Raw genomic sequence first — 26,041 nt, 5'->3', positions numbered from 1 at the left:
ATCTAATTGCATTGGCTCCATTTGACAGAAGCGAGTTAGACTGAAATGAATATGGAAGGCTGCGTATGAAGCTTCTTTCGTGTTTCTCAGTTGTTCGAATTAGCAAATCGATTAACAATACTTGCGAATACTTCTCATAAAAGGGTATCGTGCATTGTGTGCACCCCCAAGTTCAACTGCACAGGGAAAAAAATACGAAGCATTAGAAAAACTGCGTTCTTCCAGTTAGCTAGAACATTACAACTGGCCGGAACTGTCTATCGTGCACTGCCGCGGACACATTATTGCTCTTTAAATAATACACCTGCTTGGTCTCTGAAGCACACAGCTTAATGATGTTTCTAATTAATATTCATGAGGTGCCACGCTTAGCGAGTCGAGACACTCACAGTTGTCGGAGGCGGCGTCGGGTAAGGGGTCCCCGCGGCGCTTCCAGACGACCACGAACGAGGCGACAGCCGCGATGACGACGAGCACGACCGCGGCGCAGAGCACGGGCACCAGCAGCGCCGCGTCGTCCAGTCGGCTGCCGGACGAAGAGCCCCCGGCCGACGGGGGCGGCACCGTGGCGCCCTGCAGCGTCAGGGTCGCGAACTGGTAGTCGGCTTCGGTCCTGCCGGCGTCGTTGAGCGCCACGGCAAGCAGGTCGTGCCACGTGCCCGGGCTCAGGTCGCTCAGCTGCAGCGTCTGCTGCTCGGGCACGATGTGGTTCGAGACGACTATCCAGTCGCGCGTGCTCTGCGGCTTGTACTGCACTACGAAGTGGCGGATCGGGCAGCCGCCGTCCGCCCACGCCTTGAGCTGCACGCTCGCCGACGACATGTTGGCCGACACGAACGAGTCACCGGGCGGAGCCACGGGCGCTGCGAGGCGAGTGGGTTGTCAACGGGGTGTCATGGCGACTACGACGGCCTCCTTGTGACCGAATGGCTAGATGGTACGGTAAACAGTCAACTAACGTGATAGCATACAGAAGCTCGAGCCTCTTAATGTTGCCGCATAAGACAGACAGGGCAGTGTTCGACGCGCCCAAGTAAATGGCTACTGTGTCGCGAAATATTATCGTCAAGTTTTTGAGTAAATTATAATGAGCAGAAGGCCTCGCTGCCAGTACATGTAGATCCTTTGTCAAAAGAAACGAATCCACTAGGTACATGAATGCTGCTGTGTCCTGGATGCGTCGTACCGCCCGAAAGCTATGGACTGTGAGAACGAGAGTACGCCTCTACAGCACTGTATAGCGCTTTTGGGCAGTGTGGACTGTGGGTGTGACGGAGGCCGCCTAGGCGTCCCGGAACGAGCTGCAGTTATGCGCGCTGTGCTTTCGTTTCTTTTGACAAGGGCTGTACACGTTTTAGAGTTCGAACTGAGAGTACCACAACTTGCGACATTACGGGACAACCGGATACTGCGCGATAATTCCACGCAGAGACATGCGGACGAGCAAACGTTGCCTCTTTTTTCCTGGAAGCACGAGAACAGTAAAGGTATACCTTTGCCTTCGGTGGTAACTTCTACTACAGGGCTTGGCTCTCCGCGGCCGATGTCGTTGAAAGCAGTGAGGAAGAGCTGGTAGGTCGTTCCGCACAGGAGGCTGTCAAGTATCTTGTTCGTCTGGTAGCTGTGCAGCTGTTCCTCCTTCCACTCCGACGACGCGTGCTTGTAGTGGAGAATGTATCCCGTCACCACACTGTCCTTGCCTGCAGGCTCCCAACGCACGTGCACCGACGTAGACGTGGTCGCGATCACGCGCAGCGGAGGAGACCGCGGCGGATCTGCGGGAATGATCGCCACCATTCTCGCTTATTTCATGCAGTTATCGATTTGGCGTGAAAAAGAACACAATGACAGGGAATGGGGGGAGTAATGGATTTACTTTAAATACAAGCTTCTCAGTTGCCGGTACGGACATGCAATATAAACGAATAGTAACGTTAAAGAAACAAATGTCGCATTTGAGTGTACAAAAAGAATATATATATATATATATATATATATATATATATATATATAATGGTTGTTCCAAGGGTGAATACTCGGATGCAGGCCAAGCGTTATTCTTGTACACCTTTTTTTCTGTGACAAGAACTGAACCGACTCAAACATCACGAGGACTTAAAAAAATATACGCCTACCTGTTTCTTAAACGAGCACTTGGTTTGGGGGACAGCAGAATTACTGTCCATGCTGGATGGTGTTTTACGTTCGCAGGCTATCCTGGCGCTATGAGACGCTGTAGCGGAGGGCTGCAGTATAACTTTGGCCCCCGGATACTTTTAACAAGCAACCAAAGCTGTAGGCACAGAGGTGTTTTGGCATTCCACTCGGCCGTAAGAATGCGCTATCGGCAGCAGAATGCCACAGTCAGCGAGCCATTGCAACTGGCACAGAAAAAATATTGCAGACGGGCAGTCTAGAGGCTTCACTTGCCATATTCGTAGGTCTTCACAACGATTTCATCGGCGGCAGGACCGGCTCCTTGGCCATTGAACGCTTGGACAACGATGACGTACTTGGTGTTCTTTTGGAGGCCGCCAATGACAAACTCCTCCTTGACGCCTTTGTTGTCAACCTCTACCGTCTTGTAAATGAAAGGCTCATTGGTGCCCTGAGGCTTGTAGCCCACGTAGTAGCCACTGATTTGCATGTTCTTATGGTCGTGGTGTGGTTTCTGAAATCAATGAAAAAACAAACCGAAGTGCCGGTTCAATAAGTGGCACATATCACGCAGCTTGGCGGTGTAAAAATTATTATTTCATCTCACACCGTTTCTGTGCCATTTCGCACTGCATGACTGCACCTAAATGACTGTGACAATACGCAATAACGGCTATTATTTCTGTTTACGACAGCAAAATTACGTGTGTCGAGCAAGCACAAGCCAAAACGGCTAAAACGCATCTGCGCAGAGTTCCCGAAGTACCTATATACGTATGTGGCTTTGGAGATTTGCAACAAAGCAAGATACTTTTATAAGCACATAATTAACATCTGCTCATAATGAACATCGAGAACATCAGTGTTCAATCAATCAATGAGCAATTAACATCAATATTAAATAAACATTTTTACACTGCCGAGGTCGTCTCTGTAGAGGCATGGACTCGGGGTGTATTTTGTAACGGTTAACTCTTCGCTTATTATTTGCCGTCGTACGCTGCAGCGTCATAAGCGGTATTTTCTCATATTGGCCTGCTGCTGTGATTATTCTTAAATATTTTGACGTTTGAAAGCGTTACCTTAGCTCATTCCCCAGTTTCGTGTTGTTGGCGTCGTCCACAGACTTCCATTCTAATCTCTCGGATTCCTCCACTTTACTCTCTCATTAATGGAAGCGCACGCGCCACTGAGACAGGAGAGTTTGGTTGGGTAACGCAAAGGTCGGTTCCCCACCAATACTGCCAGGTGGTGTTGCCCTCCGCGCATCACGGGCGGCGGAACCCACCGATTGTGCCCGCAGTACTCTGGAAGCTTTGCAGCGGCGCGGTCAAGCCTCTCCTTTTCCATCGTTAGTCAGTGGCGGAGCGGCTGTTTCCCGCAGCGTCGCGTTAACCAAATGGTGTTTAACATCACGGCGTGCGTTAAGTGGATGCTTAGAAACCGGCGAGCATTCGAGCATTGGAGAGGTGCGTTCGTAGTTAAACCAGAAAGCTATAAAACATCGTTCACGCTGAAATGCCTAGGCGTAAGCAGGAACTTCGGACCCATAAGCGATTCGGCGAGCTATAGATCGGGAGCGAAACCTCCTAGCCCGCACCACAGCCTAGCGCTTGAACATTTGCATTACACACTCGTAACCGTCCTGGGAGTCCTTATTTTTTCTTTTTAAACATTCTGACACCCTCAAATCATCGCCAAAGGTCTAACTAAAACTGCGACCTGCGAGCTAAGCCTGTAGTAAACCAAGCCTCCCCGCCCCCTTTCAAAACAGGACTGAAACTGTGCTGCATTTCCAACTATAGCTCTCTGGCACCCGAAAGACGACGCCACCTGTGTGCAACACGCAGGTGAATATGCGAACGAATGAACCCGACGATCGCATTTTGCTACATTTATGACTATCAAGTTGCGTGCAGTGCTATGGCCTGATCACCAGCGGCATATGAAGTAAATGGGTGAGTGAGTGAGTGGGCACGAGGGCAGTGCCGTTGGCATGGCTCTCAATCACTATGCTTTCACTTCGCAGGCGCTACTTGTCTGCTGGCTTGCTTGGTTATCAACCTTAACGCACGGCATCATTGCCTCCGATGTTCAGCATTTCCAGCCGGTTTTGCCCGTTTGCACCTTGGATGCTGCGCCCTTCATCGACATGACTGTATCTATGGAAATCACCCCTGGCTCCCCCTTACGCTCATCGGTGACATCGCCTGCTGTGAGCTATAGAAAACGCCCGCCTGTCCCATCCGCCTTCAGTGGGCACGGGAACAGCCCCGTTGGCATGGCTCTCAACCACTATGTTTTCACTTCGCAGGTTTGTGTGCTTCCTTTTCCTTGTGCACTAAGAAAAGCGATGGCCCATGTTTGCGTCTGCTCCCGTGCCCAAGAGTTTTCTCTGAAACCGCTTGTGAGTGTTTTTCTATGGTGATTCTTTTGTGCTCGGGGGACGTTGAATTGAACCCTGGCCCTAACACTCGCTCTGAATCTCCGCTTGACACTGAGTCCTTGCCAGACAACCTCTCTGAGCAGATGAGCACAATCTTCAAGCTCATAAAGGACATCCATACGCGTTCCTTACAAACGTCAAAGTTCCAGGCCGAGATTAATGCTGATGTTAAGGCCGCAAGAGGTGGACAAAAATCACTTGAATCAAGTTTCTGGTATTATGAAAAGGCTAGACCCACTAGAGGAAAAGTCTCAAAACAATGATAATGTCAGCCTCAAAAGTTTCCAGCATAACGAAAACAATTAAAGAAGTTAGCACTCGGTATAATCTTTTTGAATCTCGTTTAAATGAATTGGAAGATTGGTCGCGCCGCGACAGTCTAATTTTCCGTGGTCTCCCTGATAATAATGAGGGAGGGCAGCAAACATAATGGAATATAACCACATTAATTGGTAGTATTACCGAAACACTTCATGCAGACGCAATCCAACGTGCGCACTGTCTAGGTTCGTACACGCCTAATAAATCCCGCCCTGTTATTGTGAAATTCGCAAACTTCAATACCAAAAAGAAACTACTGTCTCTACGCAGCCAATTCAAGCATAAGAAGATCAATTTAAGTGAGGATTTTTCCGTTGCTACACGAACCGCGCGAAGAAAACTGATAGCATTCGGTAAGAGCCAAGCCTCTTCTGAACCTTTCAAATTGCGATATGATAAGTTAATCCTGAACGGCAAATCATACGTGCACAACGCCAATTCATATCACATTGAAGAACTCGAGCAACGCAGGGATAATGCAGCGCGTGCACATCCTGTTCCGCCACGTCCTCCGATCTAGGAAAGCGCGAGGGGCAGTGGTTCATTTTCTTTATTTCCTCAAGCTTCAGTTTTATATTCTAACGTGAGAAGCACCTCCAACAAATGCGATTCTTTGTCTTCTGCAATTGACACATGTTCTGCAAAAATCATTGCGCTTACTGAAACATGGTTGCCTGCGCATGTCACTGACACAGAAGTATTTCCCGATGCTGTGAAATTTCGTGTTCATCGCTGCGATCGTACTGCGCGCAGAGGAGGTGGCGTCCTTTCGGCAATTTCAAATGATATTCCGTCTTCACTTGTCTGTACGAGCGACGATCTAGAGGCTGCCTGGGTTCCCATAACTCTTGGTCAGACACACAAAAAAAAGCTATCATAGGCGTGTTGTATCACTCACCCTCTGCCCAACCTACGTTTTTACACAACCTACACGACAATATAAACCTTGTTCGCACGCGATTTCCTTCAGCTCCCATCCTACTGGGCGATTTTAATATTCCAAACATAACCTAGAACGATCAATCATCACTTTCTCCCTTTTCGGCACAAGCTAAGGAGTTTTTAGACTTGTGCTCAGTTTTTTCATTGTCACAACTCGTAACACAACCTACACGTGTAGCTTCTAATGCCGCAAGCACCCTTGACCTGGTTTTGACATCCCACCCTGATACAATTTCGGAGATTACACACCTACCGGGTATAAGCGATCACTGCCTACTTGCATTTTCAATTGACACTTTAACCCGCAAACCAAATAATATCAGAAAAACATACATATTTAAAGAAGCGCTAACTTTATCGCCCTAAATAACGAATTAACTGCATTTCTAGACACTTTCCTACCGAATTTTGAAAATCGTTCGCTTCAGCACAATTGGGACATGTTCGCCGCAAAATTTCAGAAACTAACTGAAAATTACATTCCATCCCGCATCATTACCTCCAATTCTGATTCTCCTTGGTACAATACCCATCTTAAGCGCCTATGTAAGCGCAAAAAAAGAAAAGCCTATATCGCTCCTCAAAACACTCGCCAACTGACACACGACGGTCTGCTTATAAGTCCACATTCGACACGTACGTAACAGCACTAAAGAACTCTAAATCTAACTTTCTATCTAACGTACTTCCATCAATGTTAAATACTAATGTTAAAAAGCTTTAGGGTGTAATCATCCCCTTGCATGATGAGCACCTAACCCTGGAAGACTCATTTAGCATCCCTATACCTAAGGAACAGTGCGCTGCCGTCCTTAATGACGCATTTGTGCAAATTTTTCTGTCCTCTGCAATGGCCGCCTACCTCGTACTCGCCAGTTATGTAGTTATGCCTCCAGTGATCGTGGATATGGCTGACGTTGCGAAACTAATTAATTCCCTGAACCAACACTCATCGCCTGGTTACGACTCTAATAATACGAAATTTCTTCAAAATACCAACGCCGTTGGTTCTGTTATACCAACAAAACTTTTTCAGCGATCACTGGATACATCTACTCAACCTAGCCAATGGAAAATCGAAAAGGTAGTTCCACTGCATAAATCAGGTAACAAGAATTTAACAGCTAATTATCGCCCCATCTCACTTTCAAGCACTTGCTGTAAATTGCTCGAACATGCAATTTTCAAACATCTTGTTAACTTCCTGGTATCCAATGCATTTTTCACACCAGCTCAGCATGGATTTCGAAAAACATTTTCATGTGAAACTCAGCTTGCAATCTTTACGCACAAATTGCATCGTATTCTCGATCGGTCGTCATTTGCACTTGCATTTTTTTGGACTTCGCTAAAGCATTTGATAAGGTCTGCGATAAACTTTTACTTTATAAACTAAGTCAGCCGAACCTGGACACTAACATCCTAAAGTGGATTGAATGATTCCTATCTAATCACTCTCAATTTGTAACCGCAAACGGCCATACCACTTCGAAGCGTAACTTCCGGTGTACCTCAAGGTTCAGTACTCGGGCCTCTTTTGTTTCTCATTTATATAAAAGACTTCCCTTACTCACTCTCATCTAACATTCGCTTATTTGCTGATGATTGTGTTATCTTTCGTGAAATAACTAATGCAGAGGCTCCTAACGATCTAATTAGTATAGCTAACTGGTGCAAACATAGCTAATGGAGCTAAACGTTGGCAAATGTAATGTGATGCGTGTATCCAGAATAACTATCCGCACGAAAAGTATGCCTGCATCCAGAACAGCCTGCATACATATTGCCCAAATAATGTTCCCTTGGAATTAGTTCCCTTTTATAATTACCTAGGTGTGTATATCTCTGCTAATTTATCTTGAAATGTTCATTACGACTACGTAATCCGCAATGTTAACCGCATGCTTGGCTACCTACGCCGTAACTTTTCAACGGCCCCTTCATCCCTAAAAATGCTTCTTTATACTAACCCTTACCCGTCCGAAACCTGAATATGCAAGCGCTGTTTGGGATCCCGCCACTGACGAAGTAATTAATTCATTAGACCTCGTGCAATATAATTCAGTTCGTCTCATCTTATGTAATTGCAACAGAACTTTAAAAAAATTAATCATGGGGTTTTACGTGTCAAAACCACCTTCTGATTATGAAGCACGCCGTAGTGGAGGACTCCGGAAATTTCGACCACCTGGGGTTCTTTAACGTGCACCTAAATCTAAGTACACGGGTGTTTCCGCCCCCATCGAAATGCGGCCCCCGTGGCCGGGATTCGATCCCGCGACCTCGTGCTCAGCAGCCTGACACCATAGCCACTGAGCAACCACGGCAAGTGTAAGTGTAAGAACTGCAAGTGCGTCTGCCATGAAAACCGACCTTGCACTTACCCCACTTTCTTCTCGTCGTAAAATCGCACGTTTAGTCCTTTTTCATAAATTATACCATCATTCAACACTCCGCAATGATTTCATTTTTCAGCCACAATACGTATCGCCTCGAATGGACCACCGCTATAAAGTTGGCCTTGAATCATGTAACACTAAAACCTTTCCCAGTCATTTTGTCTGCGGTCATCCACGGAATGGAACCATCTTCCTGGTGAAATTGCATCAATTTATGATAACCAAAGATTTCGAGCAGCTCTAACTAACATTGTGTAACCGAAGCATTTTTTCTTGTTGTTGTTTACTGTATGGTTGTAACCTAAGTGGTTTTGTATTTACCGATTTACTATCTTAGTTTGCTACCAATTCAAAATGACGTTGTAAAACCTATAGCTAAAACTGTATAATCACAAGCCATTGTACTTAAACGTTCTAACTGCTTATATTTGTTTATTTTTCTCATTTGCTGTAACCCACTCCCCTCTTTAATGGCTTTGGCCCTGAGGGTAACAATAAATAAATATTTCGCAAAATATGAAGAGAAAAAAATGAAAAAAATATCGTGTTGAAATTTCTGCTGGCTCTAGAAAATGTGCCACTGCTGTTCAGACTAAGTACATTTTTTTTAGATTAAAAGTATACGCACAGCTTTCGTGGTAAGGATACGTGTCTGCGTGACCACTATTCTAAAACAGTGTAACCTTATACCATGCCGGAAGCGTAAAGAAGAGCGCACACAGCTAGCTTAGGAATTGCGAACTCGCCCACGGCACTCGTAACATATGCGAACTTACCCTCCAGGCGAGCTTGATCGAGCTTGAATCCAACGCAGCCGCGCTAACTTGGGATGGTGCTTCCTGAGGTGCTGAAAAAGTGCAGTGAAACGTGAATTTAAAGGTCTCACGCAAATGCCATTACCACTAAGACAAAGCGAATTTGTGTAAATGTACGGCATGCGTCGTAGGATAAAGTCCCCGGAAAAAAGTGACAATTTGAGAGTGTTCTTCCAGTTTGTTTTTAAACAGTTTTTCTGATGACTACAGAGTATTTGAAACGACGGACATGGATTCAAAATGCCATGGAAGCAACAGCGGAGTATTGTCCAGTTCCCGCAGGCATTACACGGCGTAAGTAAAACATGTCGCAAGGTTACAAGCAGCGCTTTGGTACAAGAGATGTAACAACAGTGGGACACGGAGTGTCAGTGGGCTGCTAGCTGCAGCTCATTGTTGAAGTCGCGCAGACAAAGATGGAGCGGAAAGGTACGAAGACACGCACGGCACGAAATGGATTGCACAAGCTCTTCCAGCTATCCAGTCGACTATATATATATATATATATATATATATATATATATATATATATATATATATATATATATATATATATATATATATATATATATATATATATATCTATAATACTGTACAGGCCCTATGGGGGCATTGTGTAAGGGGGGTTACAAAATCAAAGGCAAACAAGAGTAAGCAGCCTTCTGTAAAATTAACGTAAGGCACTAATACTAGAAAGTACAATACAGGAAAAATGAACAGATCAAGGAATACAATGCTTCAAGGGATATTTCGGGAAAAAGACGCAAAAAAAAAACCAATAATATAGACAGGGCATACTAGTGAGCACGTGACGCAGCATAAAATACCAATGGATCAGAGCGAGATAGCAGTGCATCATAGAAATAAAAGTTCGAAGCACATTGCCAAGTATAAGAAACAAGATAAAGTGATTTGTAAGTGCTATTATAAAAGATGCTCGTGTAAGAGATGACGAAATTTTTCTTGATCTGATTCGGAAGCAATGTTATCAGGAAGATTGTTCCACATTAATATCTAGTGAGGAGCAGTGGGAGGCTGCCTTGCGCAGCTCCAGGCCCGTTCTTCAGGAGGCCACCCTGGAGTGGGCTGAGAGGATAGAGGAGGCCTACTTCAAGTAGTTCCTCCCCCCACCCTCTATTCCGTTGCCCCCTTCCCTTTAAAGAGGGATAAGTAAACTTTTTCATCATCCACAAGCGAACGGCCGCAGCGAGTGCGGAAAAGTTAAAAGCACGTGTCGTACCGTACATGCGCGCAAAACTTAAGTGGTTATTTAATTGGAGAGACGTGTTTGAGGCGATCTGGATATGCAGTGTGGATTGTGTGGCATTATAAACATATTTGTGAAACAAGGATAGCAGAGCGATATAACAGCAAGGCTGGAGGGAATGATCGAGTTTGATTTACGTTACGCTGGAGTGGTGGCTATAATTGCGTTAGATGAAACGGGCAGCTCGGTTCTGTACTGATTCAAGCATGTCGATTTAATAGGTAGGTTGTGGGGACCAAATGAATGATGCATACTCGAGCTGTGGACGAACAAATGTCTGATAGGCCAATTAGCGGATGTTGGAAGGTGAATTGCCCAGATTACGACGTAGGTAACCTAATGTACTTGAAGCTTTTGTGCAGATGGCTGCAATGTGGCCTGTCCAGGAAAGGTTTTCGGTTAGATGAACACCCAAACATTTATATGAGCCTGCATGTAACAATTCTTCCTTATTGACGTTGTATAAAAAATGTGAGTTGTCACGCTTACGACTAAAAGAAATTACCCGACATTTTGATACATTTAGAGCATATATATATATATATATATATATATATATATATATATATATATATATATATATATATATATATATATATATATAAGCATATCACCGGAGCAGCTAATACATAATCCACTTGCTCGTTTCTTACCTTCCATGTTTGTCGTGACTGATATGGGCTTGCTGGGTGCGGAGGAGCCAAGGTCGTTGTTGGCAATGATCTTGAACTGGTACTCGGTCACCGGCTGCAGGTTCGTCACTGACGCCGTGGTCAGTCCCCCCGGCACTGAGATGCGCCGCACGGAGTCGTGGTCGTGTCGGCCTCCTCCCACTGCGCCGTTCAAGTGGGAATGCACACCGAACATACGGCCGTTGAGAGGAAAACACTGGGAACCATCGTCGTATAATTTATTTAAATCATTAACCTGTCTTACAGGATCTTATGAAGAGGGGCTGAGTGCCTCCTTCCGCCCACTGTTGCGCATCGCTGCACATTCCGTATGCATTACAGCCTGCGCGTGCACACTAGCACTCTGATCCCGCAGTGGCAACAAGCGTAATAGAGTTGCAAAATAACCTTGCAGGGTTAGTACTCGGAGCACACTAACACGCGGTCGCTCAATTACTCCCCCTCGCTCATTCACAGTGGGTGAAAAACGGATCAAGAGGTTTCCGAATGGTGACAACGGGTGCATTCGACATACCGGTCGGTTGGTAGACGATGGAGTAGCTCGTGATGGGGCTGTTGCCGGCGTAGGGCGCCGTCCACACGAGGCTGACCACGTTGCTGGTCACCTCCGCCACTCGAAGGTCTTCGGGTGCGTCGGGAACCTCTGTGGATGAAAAAGTACGACGTCCGTCATGAAGCGTGACGAGGAAGTGCCGCCACGTTCAGTTAGATGCTTCTACTTTACGTAACTACGTGTAAATGAACTGTGCTAGTGCAGAAGGCACTGAAACGTCAACTGCTTACTCTTGTTGAGCTTGCGAGAAAAGTCACGTGAACTCTGACCCGTGGAGTAGCGCAGTGTTTCAGATGTGTTCTCCGTCTTAATAAGACAGACGAAGAGTGCAACATGGAAATTGTTGTTCAAAATAAGGCGTGCTTGAGGAAGGCATGAGAATGCATAGTCTAACCGGAGAGCGCTCGTCCTTGTTTTTTCTCGGCTGTCCTCGTGTCTCCGAGCAAACGTTTTCAGTGTGTAACAGGAAATCGCTCGAGGGTTCGTCAGGGAGCTAATGAGATTACCGGGTCGCAGAAGCGCCGGATGGACGGCCGTCGCGTCACGACAGCGAACATGGCACGGAAAAGACCGCCATCAAAATCAAGTGTGCATGTACGGTACAGTTGAATCGCTGCGGTCCAAGAGCGTTGATGCACCTACGACATAGAAAGGTTGCTCCATATAGCCAGGCTCTTCTTGTGCACTTATTAGCGCTGTTGGACGAGCGCCGCTCGAGGAGAAATCCTTGAAATGCTCTTTTTTTTCGTGTGAAGAAATTTCCCCCAATATCTTTCCTTTTATTTTTGTCTTTTCAGGAAATCTGGTTCAATGTATCTTACAGTAATACAGCGAGTCGGGCGAGTTGGTTTCCGTTCACAATGAATGTTACGAGCGCTCGTCCTGTGTTCTTTCTTGTCTTAGTCCCTTTTTGTGCTCGTAACATTCATTATGAATGTATCTTCTAATCTTCCCGTTTGGTTCGAAGCTGTTGCTTAGACAAGAATGCGCTCGCGATGACGCAACTGCTACCGATGACGGGGAGAAGGCGCTCGCTTCAAACTGTTGCGGGCTGACGTGCGCGCTTGACGCGTGCGTGCGGCTGGCGGCTCTCGCGCACTCTCTTAAGAAAAAAAGAAAGTCGTCATATTCACTAAGTAAATGATAACACGTTGCTTGTCCCAAAAGGCACTACCTTCTTAGTAAGTGCAGGTAGTAAAATGATGGTTAATACTTTTCTCTACCTCCTGAAACTAGAAAAAAACACTAACTTACTACTAACGAAATACGACCTCGGTAGAGCAGCTACTAACGCAACTGAAATATAATTGCCAACAGTACAATGGGGCCTATTCGATCTATAAGTGCCGCTTGCATTATCATATGAAGTCGGTGCTATTGCAAAAGCATAATAAAGTAAAATAATAAATATATGAAAAAAGGAGGACCGCGTCCTTGCGCCATATATTAAGCCATTATATATATAATGCGTCCTTTCGCTGTATATTAGTGCGCCTTTACCACACACACTAAGAGGAAGCTAGTAAACGCACTAGTGCGTTTACTAGCTAGTGCGGCTCGGGTGCTCCTATCTAAATACATGTAGAAGCAGAACCACTGCACCAAATTTGACGAGGTCTGTTGCATTTAAAAGAAAAACTTAAACTCTAGTGACTGTTGGTTTCGAATTTTCGATTTAGGTCGTCAATTTTTAAATAAAAATTGACAAAAATCTAAAATTTTCAGAAAACGAAACAATCATGTTTAGGACTCTAACTCAGCACTAAAAAATGATATCACAATTCTGTGGATTACATGTCATAACACATCTAAAGCGGACAGAATTGATATGTTACACACGAATCTCAAAAAATTCACTAATACGAAAATACAGCTTTCGTAGAACCCTTGTACACAACGTAGCAAATTCACGTAACTTATAAAATAGCATATTGAGTTTGTCCGATTTCAATGATCTAATGGGTGCCATTTACAGAACCGCAATACCTGTTTTTGATGCAGAGTTATTAATTTGTAAACTTCGTGCTTCTATATTTTCCGAACTTCCGAATATTTCAAAATCTTTATAATAGAATTCAGGCTTTAAATCGAAATTCCGCTTCACACAGCCACTAGAATTTAACTTTCTCTTTCAAATGCAACAAATTTCATTAAAATCGGTCCAGGGGTTATTTCAGAACAACGTTTTTGCGTTTTACATGTATTTGAATAGGCCGCCTTGGATTTCGGCCCGAGCTAAAGCTTCCTCTTAAGGCGCACCGACTCCGAGTAAGAATGTACTACACATCTCCGACAAGCAACGATAAGCAATAGCACACGTACAGAACGACAAAGGTGCTACCTGGCACTTCCTCGAACAGCAAGTTTAAGAGTATTCATAGCTCTAGTTTGAGGGAGGACATGTTGCACCGGTGAGCACCTACGTACTTGGTTAAATAATGAAAGTTTTGTGCACAAATTTCTAGGGCCTTCTGTCAGCATACATGTGTGCTATGACGTCGCACATAACTGGTGGTGCAACATAATGAACAACACTACAGTTTATCTCAGTTTTGCATAAGACTGTCACAATCACAGCATGTAGGCCACGGCCCGACGAGGTAGTAGTGACTTAGTAGTTCCTTAGTAAAAACTGCAAAGGAGCCTTTGTGGCTAGTAAAGGCAGCACTTACTATTTTTACTAGCTAGTAAAGAACTAGTTTGAATGTAGTAAAATACTTCGTAATCTAGTAAACGCGCGCGTTTACTAGCTATTTACTAGCTTTATTTTAAAGAGTGCAGGCGTTACGTGGCTCGACCTTTGCCGTGCTCCCCACCGGCCGTCTGAATTTCGGCTTCGCGCGGCCGGTCGCTCACCTTGCACGATTACGCGGCTGCTGCCGGTGTCCCTGCCAAAGGGGTTCGACGCGGTGCAGCTGAAGGTTGCAGAGTCACTGCGCTCGGCCGTGCGGATCTTGAGCTTAGAAATGCGGCCTCGCTCATCGTTCTCCTCCTTGAGCACGTACCTGGAGAGACACAGAAACACCCTCGCTGTACGTTGCCCGGTGCCCAAAGGAAACAGAACAGGAGATCATGCACAAGCAGCGCAAGTTTCACTGCTTAAATCCTTGACAACCTGCTCATGTGTATCGAGATGGCCGCATTTAAGACGGCAGCGAGTATTTTACTTTCTCTTCAGCGCCCAGGGAAGCAGGAGGCCAAGGAAACGGCACGAAGACAAACGGCGGTATTATGAATGAATTTGGGGGTTTTACGTGCCAAAACCACGCTTTTACTATGAGGCACGCTGTGGTGGGGGGACTCCGGATTTATTTTGACAACCAGGGGATCTTTAACGTTCCCCCAATACAGGGGGACGGGTGCTCTTGCATTTCGCCCTCATCGAAATGTGGCCGCCGCGGCCGGGATGTGATCTCGCGGCCTCGAGCTTGGCAGCGCAACAGCGTAGCCGCTAAGCCGCCACGGCGGGGCGCCGTATTATGTCGGACCCAGTTGTGCGGTCAGATATGTCGTTCGTATCTTTTTTAATCTTTTCAGCGTTGTGATCACCGTCCCCTAGAACAATAAAGCAACAAAAAGAAAGAAAAGTTCGATAAAAGAAAATAACTCAAAAAGGGGACATTTGCGAGCGCAGGATGGGACGATGTATGACGGAGCTGCGCTGCTAAGTAGTGCAATTGTAAACGATGCCATCCGCAATGCCGTTCACGTCAGAACTTTAGTGGAGTGTCTACGTCGACGTATATATAGATTGGCTCAGATAACTTGTGGGCGGCACGAGACTGCAACCCACTTAGCATTGTTCACTGTCCTTTTGAGCAAATCAAAAGTATATTGTATTGCGACCTTTCATTAATTATGATGAATTAACCAACATTAAAAGATTTACATAATTCAAGTTATTCAGTGACGTTGTACAGCCCATTGAGAAATATCCCAATAAATTATCTCCAAGAAAGGTGCTGTCGTTTTAATTTTTCGGGTCTTGAAAGACAGCGCGCGAGATTTAAAAAAAAAGTACCACGTGACTAGGCTCTTGTGCGCTGCGACATTAGTGTCACGAAACATATTACCAACGGATGATCGATTCTGCAGGCAGATCGAACGGATAAAATATGCCTTAAGCAACGGACGTGGATTGAATACGATGATTGTGGGATCCATCTTCGCTAAGGAAGCTCGTGTGTTGAAGCCACGAAACAATTGGAGCCATGAGTATACGATTAATTGCCCATGGCAATTCCTGAAATTCTGTCAGCATTTTTGTTGCTGACCATCGACGTACAAGGCGACGACGCTTTCACGGGGGCTGGCGATTCGTCAAAAACGACAGGTGTGGCCATCGCCTCTCATTTTTGCTTCCAGCCTGTCCACGCGTTCGGTGTGGCTGCAGCGGGTATCATTCGTTGATGGCATGCCTGAGGCCACTAATGCCGCTGCGTGCTAGCACTTTCTTTTCAAATTTCGCACGCTTTCTTTGCAGCCTGGAAAAATGAAAACCACAGCAGCTAACGTCACGGAAATACTTTTTTGGCTATCTCTTAATAGGCTCTACAACCTCTCCACTGAAGATCTCGCGTTTAAAGCAGAACAATAAAAGTTGGTTATTTATTACTGTTAATCAAGCATAGTGAACAATGCTAGCTTGGTTACATTTTCGTAGCGCACACGTGGATATTTAAAGGCTTGGCACAAGTTAACTGAAGCGCCACGAATTGTGAGGATTTAGCGCTGCGTGACATGTGACAGGCTACTGCTATGTCAGCACCGACGAAACGAAGAAACGGATAGAGACGGCGGTTAGCGCATTGCACTCTACGTCAAATACATCGATTTCAGGCGAGCTTGGCCCTGCTTAGAGAGACATGTGCCTCTTGGCTTGTTGATAGACATGTGCAGTGGCGTAGCAATAGGGGGGGCCGGGGGGCCGGGGGCCCCGGGTGCAAGGGGCCTGTGAAGGGGGGGGGGGGGGTGTCATATACGTCTGAAGACACCCCTCTTTCCGCCGGCTACACCCGGGGGGGGGGGGGGGGGGTGACAGAAGACCTATGGGCCCCGGGTGCCAGACGACCTAGCTACGCCACTGCATGTGCCTCTTGTTCGCATTCGCGGTGATATAGGAAAACCTTGGTTTTCTAACACACTTAGGAGGCTGTAGGAAAAGAAAAAAAAAACGTCTGTTTCTTGATGCGAAACGCTCTAAATCGTGTTCGAAGTGGGACAAGTACTTTAGATGCCTGCGCGAATACACTAGCACTTTGAGACAATCCAAAAAGAAGTTGTTCCACCACGATTTGCCTACCATGATACGTGTAAACACCCAAAAATTTTGGAATGTTCTAAAACGAAACAATGGCTCCAATAACATTTCCTTGACTTATGCTGACGGTTCAAACGTGCCGCTTGATCAGCGGTCAGACCTAATGAACTCATATTTTTCTTCTGTTTTCACTCATGAGCCTGCACTGAAGGACTTTGATTTGCCCAGCTACAGTTTTCCCTTCATGTTTCCCATTACGATTAATTCTCAAGGTATTATGAAACTTATCGAAAACCTAAAGATTTCTAGTGCCCCCGGGCCAGATAACATCACTGCTAATATACTAAAAGGTACGAAAGAAATTTCCAGTCTAATATTAAAAAAAAAATTTTACCCAGTCCATTACTGATAGTTCACTTCCAAATGACTGGAAAATTATTAAAGTGGCACCGGTATATAAATCAGGCAGCCACTCTGATTCTTCCAACTATAGCGCCATTTCCATAACGAGTATTCTCTGTAAACTCCTAGAACATATAATATATTCGCAAATAGCATGTCACCTCGGTGAGTGAGTGAGTGAATAAACTTTTATTTGGTCCAGCAAAACGCGAAAAACGCGCACCCGGCTAATCCCACGACGGGACTGACAGATCTAGTCTGCCGGCCCGATCGCGGGCGCGCTGGACGGTCAGGATTTGGTCCTCGAAGACGGGACTTCGCAGTAGCGCGTCCCACTCTTCCTTGGTGAACTTCGGGCCCAGCGATCCGCACTCCCAGAGCATATGAGGCAAAGTAGCAACCTCACCACAGGCCATGCAAGAACAATTCGGATAAATCTCGGGATATATGCTGTTAAGGGACGCCGGGGTTTGGTAGGAGTTCGTTTGCAGGAGTCTGAGTGTGACCGCCTGCGGCCTGCTTAGCTTGGAGTGAGGCGGCGGGAAAACCCTTCTCTCTAAGTAAAAGGTCATCTCGGTGATCATTCCTTCTTTTTTCACAATCAGCACGGTTTCCGGCCTGGTTTGTCATTCGATACACAGCTCTTTGAATTTATTATTGAACTTCACCTGAACTTAGACTCATCACTTGAAACTGACGTCATATACCTAGACTTTGCCAAAGCATTTGACTGTGTTCCCCATCAGCGGCTTTTGGCCAAGCTTTCATGCCTCGGTCTCGACCCTCTCGCACTGTCATGGATCCGTTGCTTTCTTACTAATCGATTTCAGTACACAGCTGTCGGAAATCATTGCTCAACCACTGCTAGCATCATCTCCGGAGTATCACAGGGGTCCGTCCTTGGTCCCCTTCTCTTTCTCATCTTCATAAACGACCTTCCTAACGGGACATCATCCAACATCCGACTTTTTGCAGATGACTGCGTAATATATCTTCGCATTACAGACCCAACCGACTATGAAATGCTCCAAAATGACTTACACGTTTTAGAAACCTGGTGTTCCAACTCTTTAATGAAACTTAGCATCTCCAAATGTAAGGTTATGCAGGTATCCCGCAAACACACTAACAAGGATCACTCGTACTTTTTAAACTCGGCAGCCCTATCCACCGTTGAATCATATCGTTATCTCGGTATCACCATAAATAGCAAGTTGACCGGGTCTGACCATATAACAAAATTGGCTACCGACACCACTAAATCACTTGGTTAAGTCAGACGTACGCTTGCGCTGTGCGGCCCTCATCCACAAGAAAACTAGCTTATCAAACTTTCATTCGAAGTAAACTTGAATACGCCTCAGCTATTTGGTGTCCACACCAAGCTTACTTAATTAATATATTAGAATCAATACAAAATCGTGCCGCTAGATTCATCACTTCCAGGTACAGCCGTGAAGAAAGTGTCAGTGCGATTAAATCATCTCTAGGACTCGAACCATTGGTGCCGCGTCGGTAAATTGCAAAACTGTGCCTTTTCCAGCGACTTTAACTTCCCTGAACTGCATGGAAGACTTCTAATCCCACCAACCCGTACATCTCGTCGCCTTTTTAACACTTGCAGCGTCCAGCGCTTGCATGGTTCAACACTTTCCTTTAATCAATCGTTTTTGCCTAGCGCCATTGCAGAGTGGAACAATTTATCAGATAGAGTTGTAAATGAGCGTAACCCCATTATCTTCAAGCGGCTGCTTACTGGTCACCTCAAACCCTAACCTTATAATGACCGCACTGTGCCTCCATTCTTTTGCGATTGCCGTCTCACATTGTGACTGTTCTGCTGATTTGCTTTTGCATTCTATGCAGTGTGCATCTTGGCCTTTTTTTTTTCTTCTCATACGAATCCACAGGCTGAGTTTTGTAAGAAATTGTAACCATGGGCCCTATAACGTAAAACTATTCTAATATGTTTCTATTCCAATCTCCTGACGTCAAATTTGCGTAACCACCAACGCAAGCACCGGGCGGTCATCCGCTGGGTTGTCTGAACAGACCAATCAAACGCTCTCCTCGTCCATAGGAGGTCACTTTTGTTTGCTTGAAAAACGAATAACATTGCCTACACTGAGCGGCTTGTCGTATCTAATTGGCTGACAAGAGGCGAGGAGAACGCTCAAGTGGAGAGGGATTCGATGGGGCCGAGCCACTGCACTGAAAGTCGATAACCGGATGAAGAGGGTGGTGCCGGCGTCTACGATTGGTCGGCTTTCCCTTACTTAGCTTGCGGTGGCTGGTCGAAAATCGCGGCGGCATGCAACGGAAGCTCAAGAATGACGCTAAAATGGATCCTCAGCAAAGAAGAGTTGGCAGAATGAGGGGGTAAACGTGCCGAAAGTGCTCGAAAACGTTACACGGCCACGCAAGAATTTTTATTTTACGCAAATACACCCATGCTCTCCGGCAGGTGCGAGTAGCCAGCGTCTGAGCGATCGGTGGCAGCCATCTTTTATTCCTTTCGGAACGGGGCAGCCTGCGGCTATTCCGAAGAAAATTAAGTTTTGTTCAGCATATTAATGCATCTTTATCTCGTACACGTCACTTTGACGCGGTGAGTTCTTGCGGTTTTGTGACGTCGCGTGACAGGCAGGTGAAGTGGGTGCAGCCCGAAAACTTATTACCAATAGCCGAGGACTAATGGCGAAAAGGGGTCGAATCAGAAGTAACTGTTTTTCTTTTTTCTGTCAAATCATGCATAATCAATGTGTACACATCATATCAGATGGGGAGGTATCGCGGTTTTCGTGACGTCGCGTGACAGACAGGTGAAGTGGGGGTGGTCGAAAAAAGTTTTTGACCAATCGTGGAGGGCTGATAGCAGAATTGGAATGGCAAAGTTTGGAAGAATTTTACGTTATAGCGCCCCATATCTTTGTTTCTATTCTTATATGTAATACCCCGACAGGGGTCCTTAGAAGAAAATAAATGATGATGATGAAATCGGCCTCTCCCACTAAAATAAAGATATAGAAAACCATCCTATACGCTGTGTGAACACCGCGATGATGCTTTGCACGTCAGTACAGCAAATTATGATGAGATGCCCTATCCCTTGCAAATTAATTTCGTCGCTGACGACACCGCATAGGCTATTTAGGGCGACGAAAGCCACGACGAAGAAGCAATCAAAGCCGTGTCCGCGCTTCGCCCTTGAGAAACAAAGTTGAGGTTGCTAAGAGTTGCGCAGCCGTCGAGCAGTCCATACTTTACACGCTCGGCACGAGGGTGCGGGCGGTTTCCTGAGCGTCAGACTTGTTTCCTTTTCTTGTCATGGGAAAGAGAGGATTTCGCCAGTTAGTTCGCCAATTATTAAATCGCGTCTAATTTTTGTGCGTGTGTCCATCCTGGGCAGCCTAAGGTATCGGGTCGGAGGGCTCAGGGGCCTCTTGTTCCGCCTCGAAGCTACCACGAATTACAAGTCGCAGAAGCGGACGGCCGGCCAGCGCTTGCAGCGGCATGTAACGCACGGCTCATATACGCTCGCCTGGGCTCGAATACGCTCTCGCCTCTGGCGGCGAAATGGATTTTTCAAGGGGCGGGGGCGCGAATTAATTAAAGGAGCCGGCGCGCGGGCCGCCGCCCGCGGCGCTTGGCGTAGGCATCTCGAGTGACGTTTTAATAAGAGTCGCGAAGGCGTAGCGCGGCGCTGTCGACGCATCGCAGACAGCACGCGGGTTGCCCGGCTCGATGCGTGGCGCCAGCAACAGAGGCGCGCGCCACTCAGAAATCACGGATCAGTTCTAGGCGCGCGGGATCCGCCAAGTCTTCGGAACTCCCACCGCGTCGCATTAATTGCGGAACGAGACGTTTGCCGCAGAACGCTATGGGCGTGCCGGCGTGACTGCCGGCGCACGGCAGAACGCCGAAAGCCTGATCGCTGCTGCTGCTATACGAACGGATGTGACGCGTCCGTAGGTCATTTTACTTATGTTACTCGCAGCACATATGGTATTTAATGCGAGAGCGTGTCCTCTCGGTCAACAACAGCTTTGCAAAGAGGAAATAGAAAGAAAGAAAGAAAGAAAGAAAGAAAGAAAGAAAGAAAGCTTGGCCTTTTTCATACGCGGATACCTTTGCGACGCTGGGCGTGTTTCCGAACATCAGGAACCTACTGCCTCGTATAACTAGCTATCCGAGATACACAGGTTCAAGTTTCAGGACATCGTATATAGTACACGTGCTAAAAAAATAAAAATAAAAGAATCTAGAAAAAGAGAGAGATAGAAGAAGGCGATTTCGTTAAGCTCGTATCTGGTCCAAGTCACTTGCAAATGCGTTCAGCAATGGTCATATGACGTCGCTGTAGCCATGCAGATGTGCTGAAAAAGTTTAGTGCATAGAAACATGGATAGGCTTATCAGGGTGGGAAGCTTGCCTGCGTGCGAGGCACGCAGTCAAGTGAAGTCTGCCAATGCACCTAATAGTTAAGGTGAGAAATCGAATCTGTCAGTGCGGGTCTGCATACGATTAGAAAAATCACTTGGATCGCCACATACCGATCTAGGTGCATTGTGAGAGGCTATTTCAATGTTAGAACTAACCAGCACGACTAACCAGCAGCCATTTCTGGATGGCTGCCATGTCAGCGACCAGCGCATAAGGTCCACAAGTACGCGGGGCCAAGTCATGTGTAGTGAGATGCATAATGGAAAAACTCAGCCAGAATGTACGCGAGCAGTCTTGTAAACAGCAGAATAGGAAAACACGTAGTGCAGGTTATGCGTACACGTGGGAATGCGACAGCGGGGCGGACGGCACAACGAGTTTTGGGCCATTATGCCTGTTGAAAGATAAACTAGTGCGTGAATCCCTGCGTGTGCCCCGCTTCGCCTCAGGTTGTTCGGTGTGGAATGCTGCTCGTGTGCTTCACCTCACTGCGCGTTGCGCAAGCGCCACCGTAGACCGTGTAGCCAGCCTTAAAATTAGAGATGATTGAATGACGGCGTGTTTCTATTTAAGTGTATATATATATATATATATATATATATCGTCGACCGAATACACGTGCATTAACCAGAACCTCCGAATCAGTCTGATTTGTTAGCGGCCGTTCAGTCATCCCGCCGCCGGCTTTTCCATATGCAAGCCCATTCATGCCGGCGCTCCCACGGCATTCAACATGGACCCACCCATGCCATTCGTTAGAAAGCGTCTTCTTACCTGGATTAAGCAAAAGGCGTAGTTGCAACGAGGTTTTCAAGGAAAGTATAAAGGAGTATGAATAAAAGCTTAGAAGAGTTTGTGAATGCATCTTTGTGGAATCTATTACAAAATTAAACAAGCATGTGTTTTGATCAAACACAAGGGTTGTATTTATTTGTGAAGACTGGTTCACTCGTGCAAACAAGCGTGCGCGCATATTTTCCTGATACCAGCCGGTGCCTCGTAAACAACGGAAAAATTTTTCTTTCCAACTGAATGTCCCATGAAAACCGTGCAGTGGTACATTAGTTACTGCCGAAGAAGATGTAGAGCAGCAGGGCCTTTTCTAATCGCAGCTGTTATATTCTTGCTGCAAACGCGGGCAAAGGCATTGTGAAACCTTAAATTGCCTTACGACTAAACAAAAGGTCTTAAGGTGCTTTGAAAGACGATAAATGAGCTGCTCCGCAGGCTTTGCGGTAAATAAATGACAATAACCCTACATTGCGCAATGACACTCAACCCTTCGCCAAAGAGTCTGCCCGGGTTAACCGGTTCGGAAGCAGCAATGGCTGCATTGAAGTAGAAAGAAATTGAACTGACGGCTTAACTCACGATAGCACATTGGGCAGAGATTGAACTCGGTGAGGGTATTATCTTGACACAGGGTTGAAGACCAATATGTCAAGACGTGTGTTTGAGCAAGGGACTTCATCCTACCGCTTCGTGGTGCGTTTCACAAGAGAAGGGACGAACAACTGCTAGCGAAACGCGAAGAAGGGCCGAAGAAATGCGATACGTAAGGAAACCTGCACTGTGGCTGGCTGCATTATTATTTCAGCCAAAAGAAAAGTGTTCGCGAAAGCCACGTGGTAATAGGCCGCACATAAATGACATCGTTCAATATCTTTCGCTTTCATTTTGACGCTGCGTCTTGTGCCAGCGACCGACAGGCTTGTCGAAAACCGTTAAACAATTTCAAATGGTTAGCAGTTAGCGGGCCGTCCATCCATAGCCCGCACAAGGCCGTCGCTTTCGTTCTGTCATCAGGTGATTTCAAAGGAACGTGTCGTTAGGCGAAAATTACCAGAGGATACCATGTCGGTGCGACGATACGAACTTGGGACGGTGACTTATTAAAAGAATCTTTAAAATCTGATTAGGCAAGATCCAGTATGGCATCGACGGTATAAAAATAAAAAAGAAAAGGATGAAGGAGCTCGAGGCGAGAATATATTGCAGCAGGCAGTTCTTACCACCTCTTGCGAGGGTCACCTGCAGCAAGGGGATAAGAGTGCCTGCGAGATTGCGACACATTTGAGACTACCGCGTGATTCTCAGGACATCTTGAATAACACAGCAGCGCTTAAGGATAGAAGGGGAAGAGGTCCCAGAAGGGGGAAAAACAACCTGGACTTACGAAACACTGTGCCCTCAAAGGCGATTTCTTCGAGAAGGTTGTTAACTGTGCTGCAATGGCCGAAGCTTGTAACTTTCGGAAGTCTGCAATGCCTCACTGCCCGAAAAAATACGCCTGGTTGGCCTTGGAAAGTGCCTTTGGCTTTCTCCAAGAATATCTGCCCCCTTTCAAGGCCTCGCTGGTCATACGCAGAGAGACGACTTCCAGCTTGTGCAATGCTGCACTTGGTGAAGCACGAGCACATTCCGCCGCCGCCGGTCTTTAGGAGTGGGATGAAGCCGTATGACGAAAGCAGTGCAAGACAGCCTTCATGCTCACTGTGATTAACTTCTCATGGGCGCTCTGTGGACGAACCTGCCCCAAATAAAGGTGACCGCCGATGGGTATTATTTTTTGCGTAGTCCGTGCTCTTTACTCTTCTTTCTCCATTATTGCCAGTCTCTTTGCGGTACTGGTTAGTCCACGAAAATAAGCCCACGTTTTTGAATGCGAAAGCATTATATGCCCCACTGAGTGAAAATCCGTCGTAGTCGGCGTGACCTAAAGATGGTACCAACATCTGCGACGCCGCAAATAGTAAGAACACGTCAAAAATGCTCGAATAGACGTCAAATTTCTCAGGGAGGTTTGTGAAAAAAATTATGGGGTTTTACGTGCCAAAACCACTTTCTGGTTATGAGGCACGCCGTAGTGGGGGACTCCGGAAATTTCGACCACCTGGGGTTCTTTAACGTGCACCTAAATACACGGGTGTTTTCGCCTCCATCGGAATGCGGCCGCCGTGGCCGGCATTCGATCCCGCGACCTCGTGCTCAGCAGCCTAAAACCACAGCCACTGAGCAACCATGGCGGGTAGGTTTGTGTAAACAAAGTAAATTAATGGCCCTGAAAGGGTAATCTTTAACATTTCGGTCTGCGTGGGAATTGAGCCCTGGCCTCCGGGGTGCGAGACGAGCACGCTTTCCCGACGCCACGGCGGCTCCACGGTTCCGGTTGACGAAAGGTGCGCCTATAGTGCGTGCGTCATTGCACACGTCACGTCGCAGCCATCTGGATGACCAAACGTGCCTCTTATAGGGCGTGCGTCGTTGAGCACGTGACGGCGCAACCAACGGGGAGGAGGTGGCGCCGCGTCACGAGTGTATAAAATGAGCGCGTTCATGGCGTTCCGAGGTCTACCAAAGGTATAATGCTTTCGCATTCCCACATGTAAGCAGTCTTAAGTGTCTGTGTCTTGTCCGCGCAAGCTCTCGCCTGGGTTCTAACTGCGCCTAGGTAAGGCCAAACCAAAAGGCGGGCAAGCGTCCCAACGCGCTCGCTTGCCCTCGAGGAGTTCAAAAATCGAAGGACCGCTCAGCGGCATTCAATCCGCCTCTTTAATTTTCCTGTGCTGTCCTTTGCCGGACGCCGCTGAAAACGTTTCGGAAGGGTCCCGGGGCTTTCGCCGGTTGGTTTGTGTACCTGCGCCCACGTTGAGTGCGCGTCGGTTGTGCGTTTCGTGGATCGCGAATCATTATTAATGGCTTCTTCGGGACAGCATGTCGTTCCTGGAAGCCATGTAGCACTCAATGACTACTGGGTGAGCAAGCCTGAGTGCGCTGTTCTGCAAACAGTGCGGCCGATAAAGGCACGCCGAGTTCCGTTTGGCGGCACGGCGGCACGGCGGCACGGCACGGCACTTTGTTCAAATTGCGGCAAAGCTTCTCACTAATAATAGAAACGGCGGCTTCAGTGTCGATAAGTGCGTGTACGGTGACGCCGTCTACGGACAGTTCAATTTCGTTTGCCGGGTTAGAATGAGGCCTTGAAATGTTCGACGTAAACGCAGTTCTTGCCTCTGGAACTGCGACTGTTAGTTTTCCTCTCGGGCTGGGCTGGGTCGACGAACCGTTGAGGAAAGGGATCGGCGACGTGGGGAAGGTGACCGGCGTGCATCGAAAGGGAGGCGACTGTAAGATGAGTCCGGAGGAAGGCTAGATGGGTCCTGACGCGGAAGTCAAGCAGGCCTGTAGCTTGAGGCGCCCCCACTGTCAGGTAAACGGGGGCTGCGACGGTGGCAGAATCGTGCTACGTGGCCCGGAAAATGGCATAAATAGCATATTGGCCGGTTGTCAGATGTACGCCACGGGTTGACGACAGGGGCCCCAGCGGCCGAGTAAGGGACGACC

General features: G+C 46.9%; 1 protein-coding gene across 1 annotated transcript in view; it reads right to left on the bottom strand.

The window, feature by feature from the left end:
* LOC126546074 (cell adhesion molecule Dscam1-like) overlaps positions 1-26,041 on the bottom strand; it is a 706,711-nt gene that overhangs the window by 13,472 nt on the left and 667,198 nt on the right. The window contains exons 14-20 of the mRNA XM_072286086.1: positions 14,449-14,597; positions 11,554-11,682; positions 11,001-11,180; positions 9,042-9,112; positions 2,431-2,671; positions 1,494-1,775; positions 390-863 (exon numbers count right to left, since the gene is read on the bottom strand). Of these exons, the coding sequence (XP_072142187.1) occupies positions 390-863; positions 1,494-1,775; positions 2,431-2,671; positions 9,042-9,112; positions 11,001-11,180; positions 11,554-11,682; positions 14,449-14,597 (1,526 nt within the window). The remainder of the gene's footprint in view (positions 1-389; positions 864-1,493; positions 1,776-2,430; positions 2,672-9,041; positions 9,113-11,000; positions 11,181-11,553; positions 11,683-14,448; positions 14,598-26,041) is intronic.

The sequence above is a fragment of the Dermacentor andersoni genome, chromosome 1 (genome assembly GCF_023375885.2).
Source record: "Dermacentor andersoni chromosome 1, qqDerAnde1_hic_scaffold, whole genome shotgun sequence".
NCBI classification, from domain to species: Eukaryota; Metazoa; Arthropoda; class Arachnida; order Ixodida; family Ixodidae; genus Dermacentor; species Dermacentor andersoni.
This window is presented reverse-complemented; position numbering and strand designations above follow the sequence as displayed.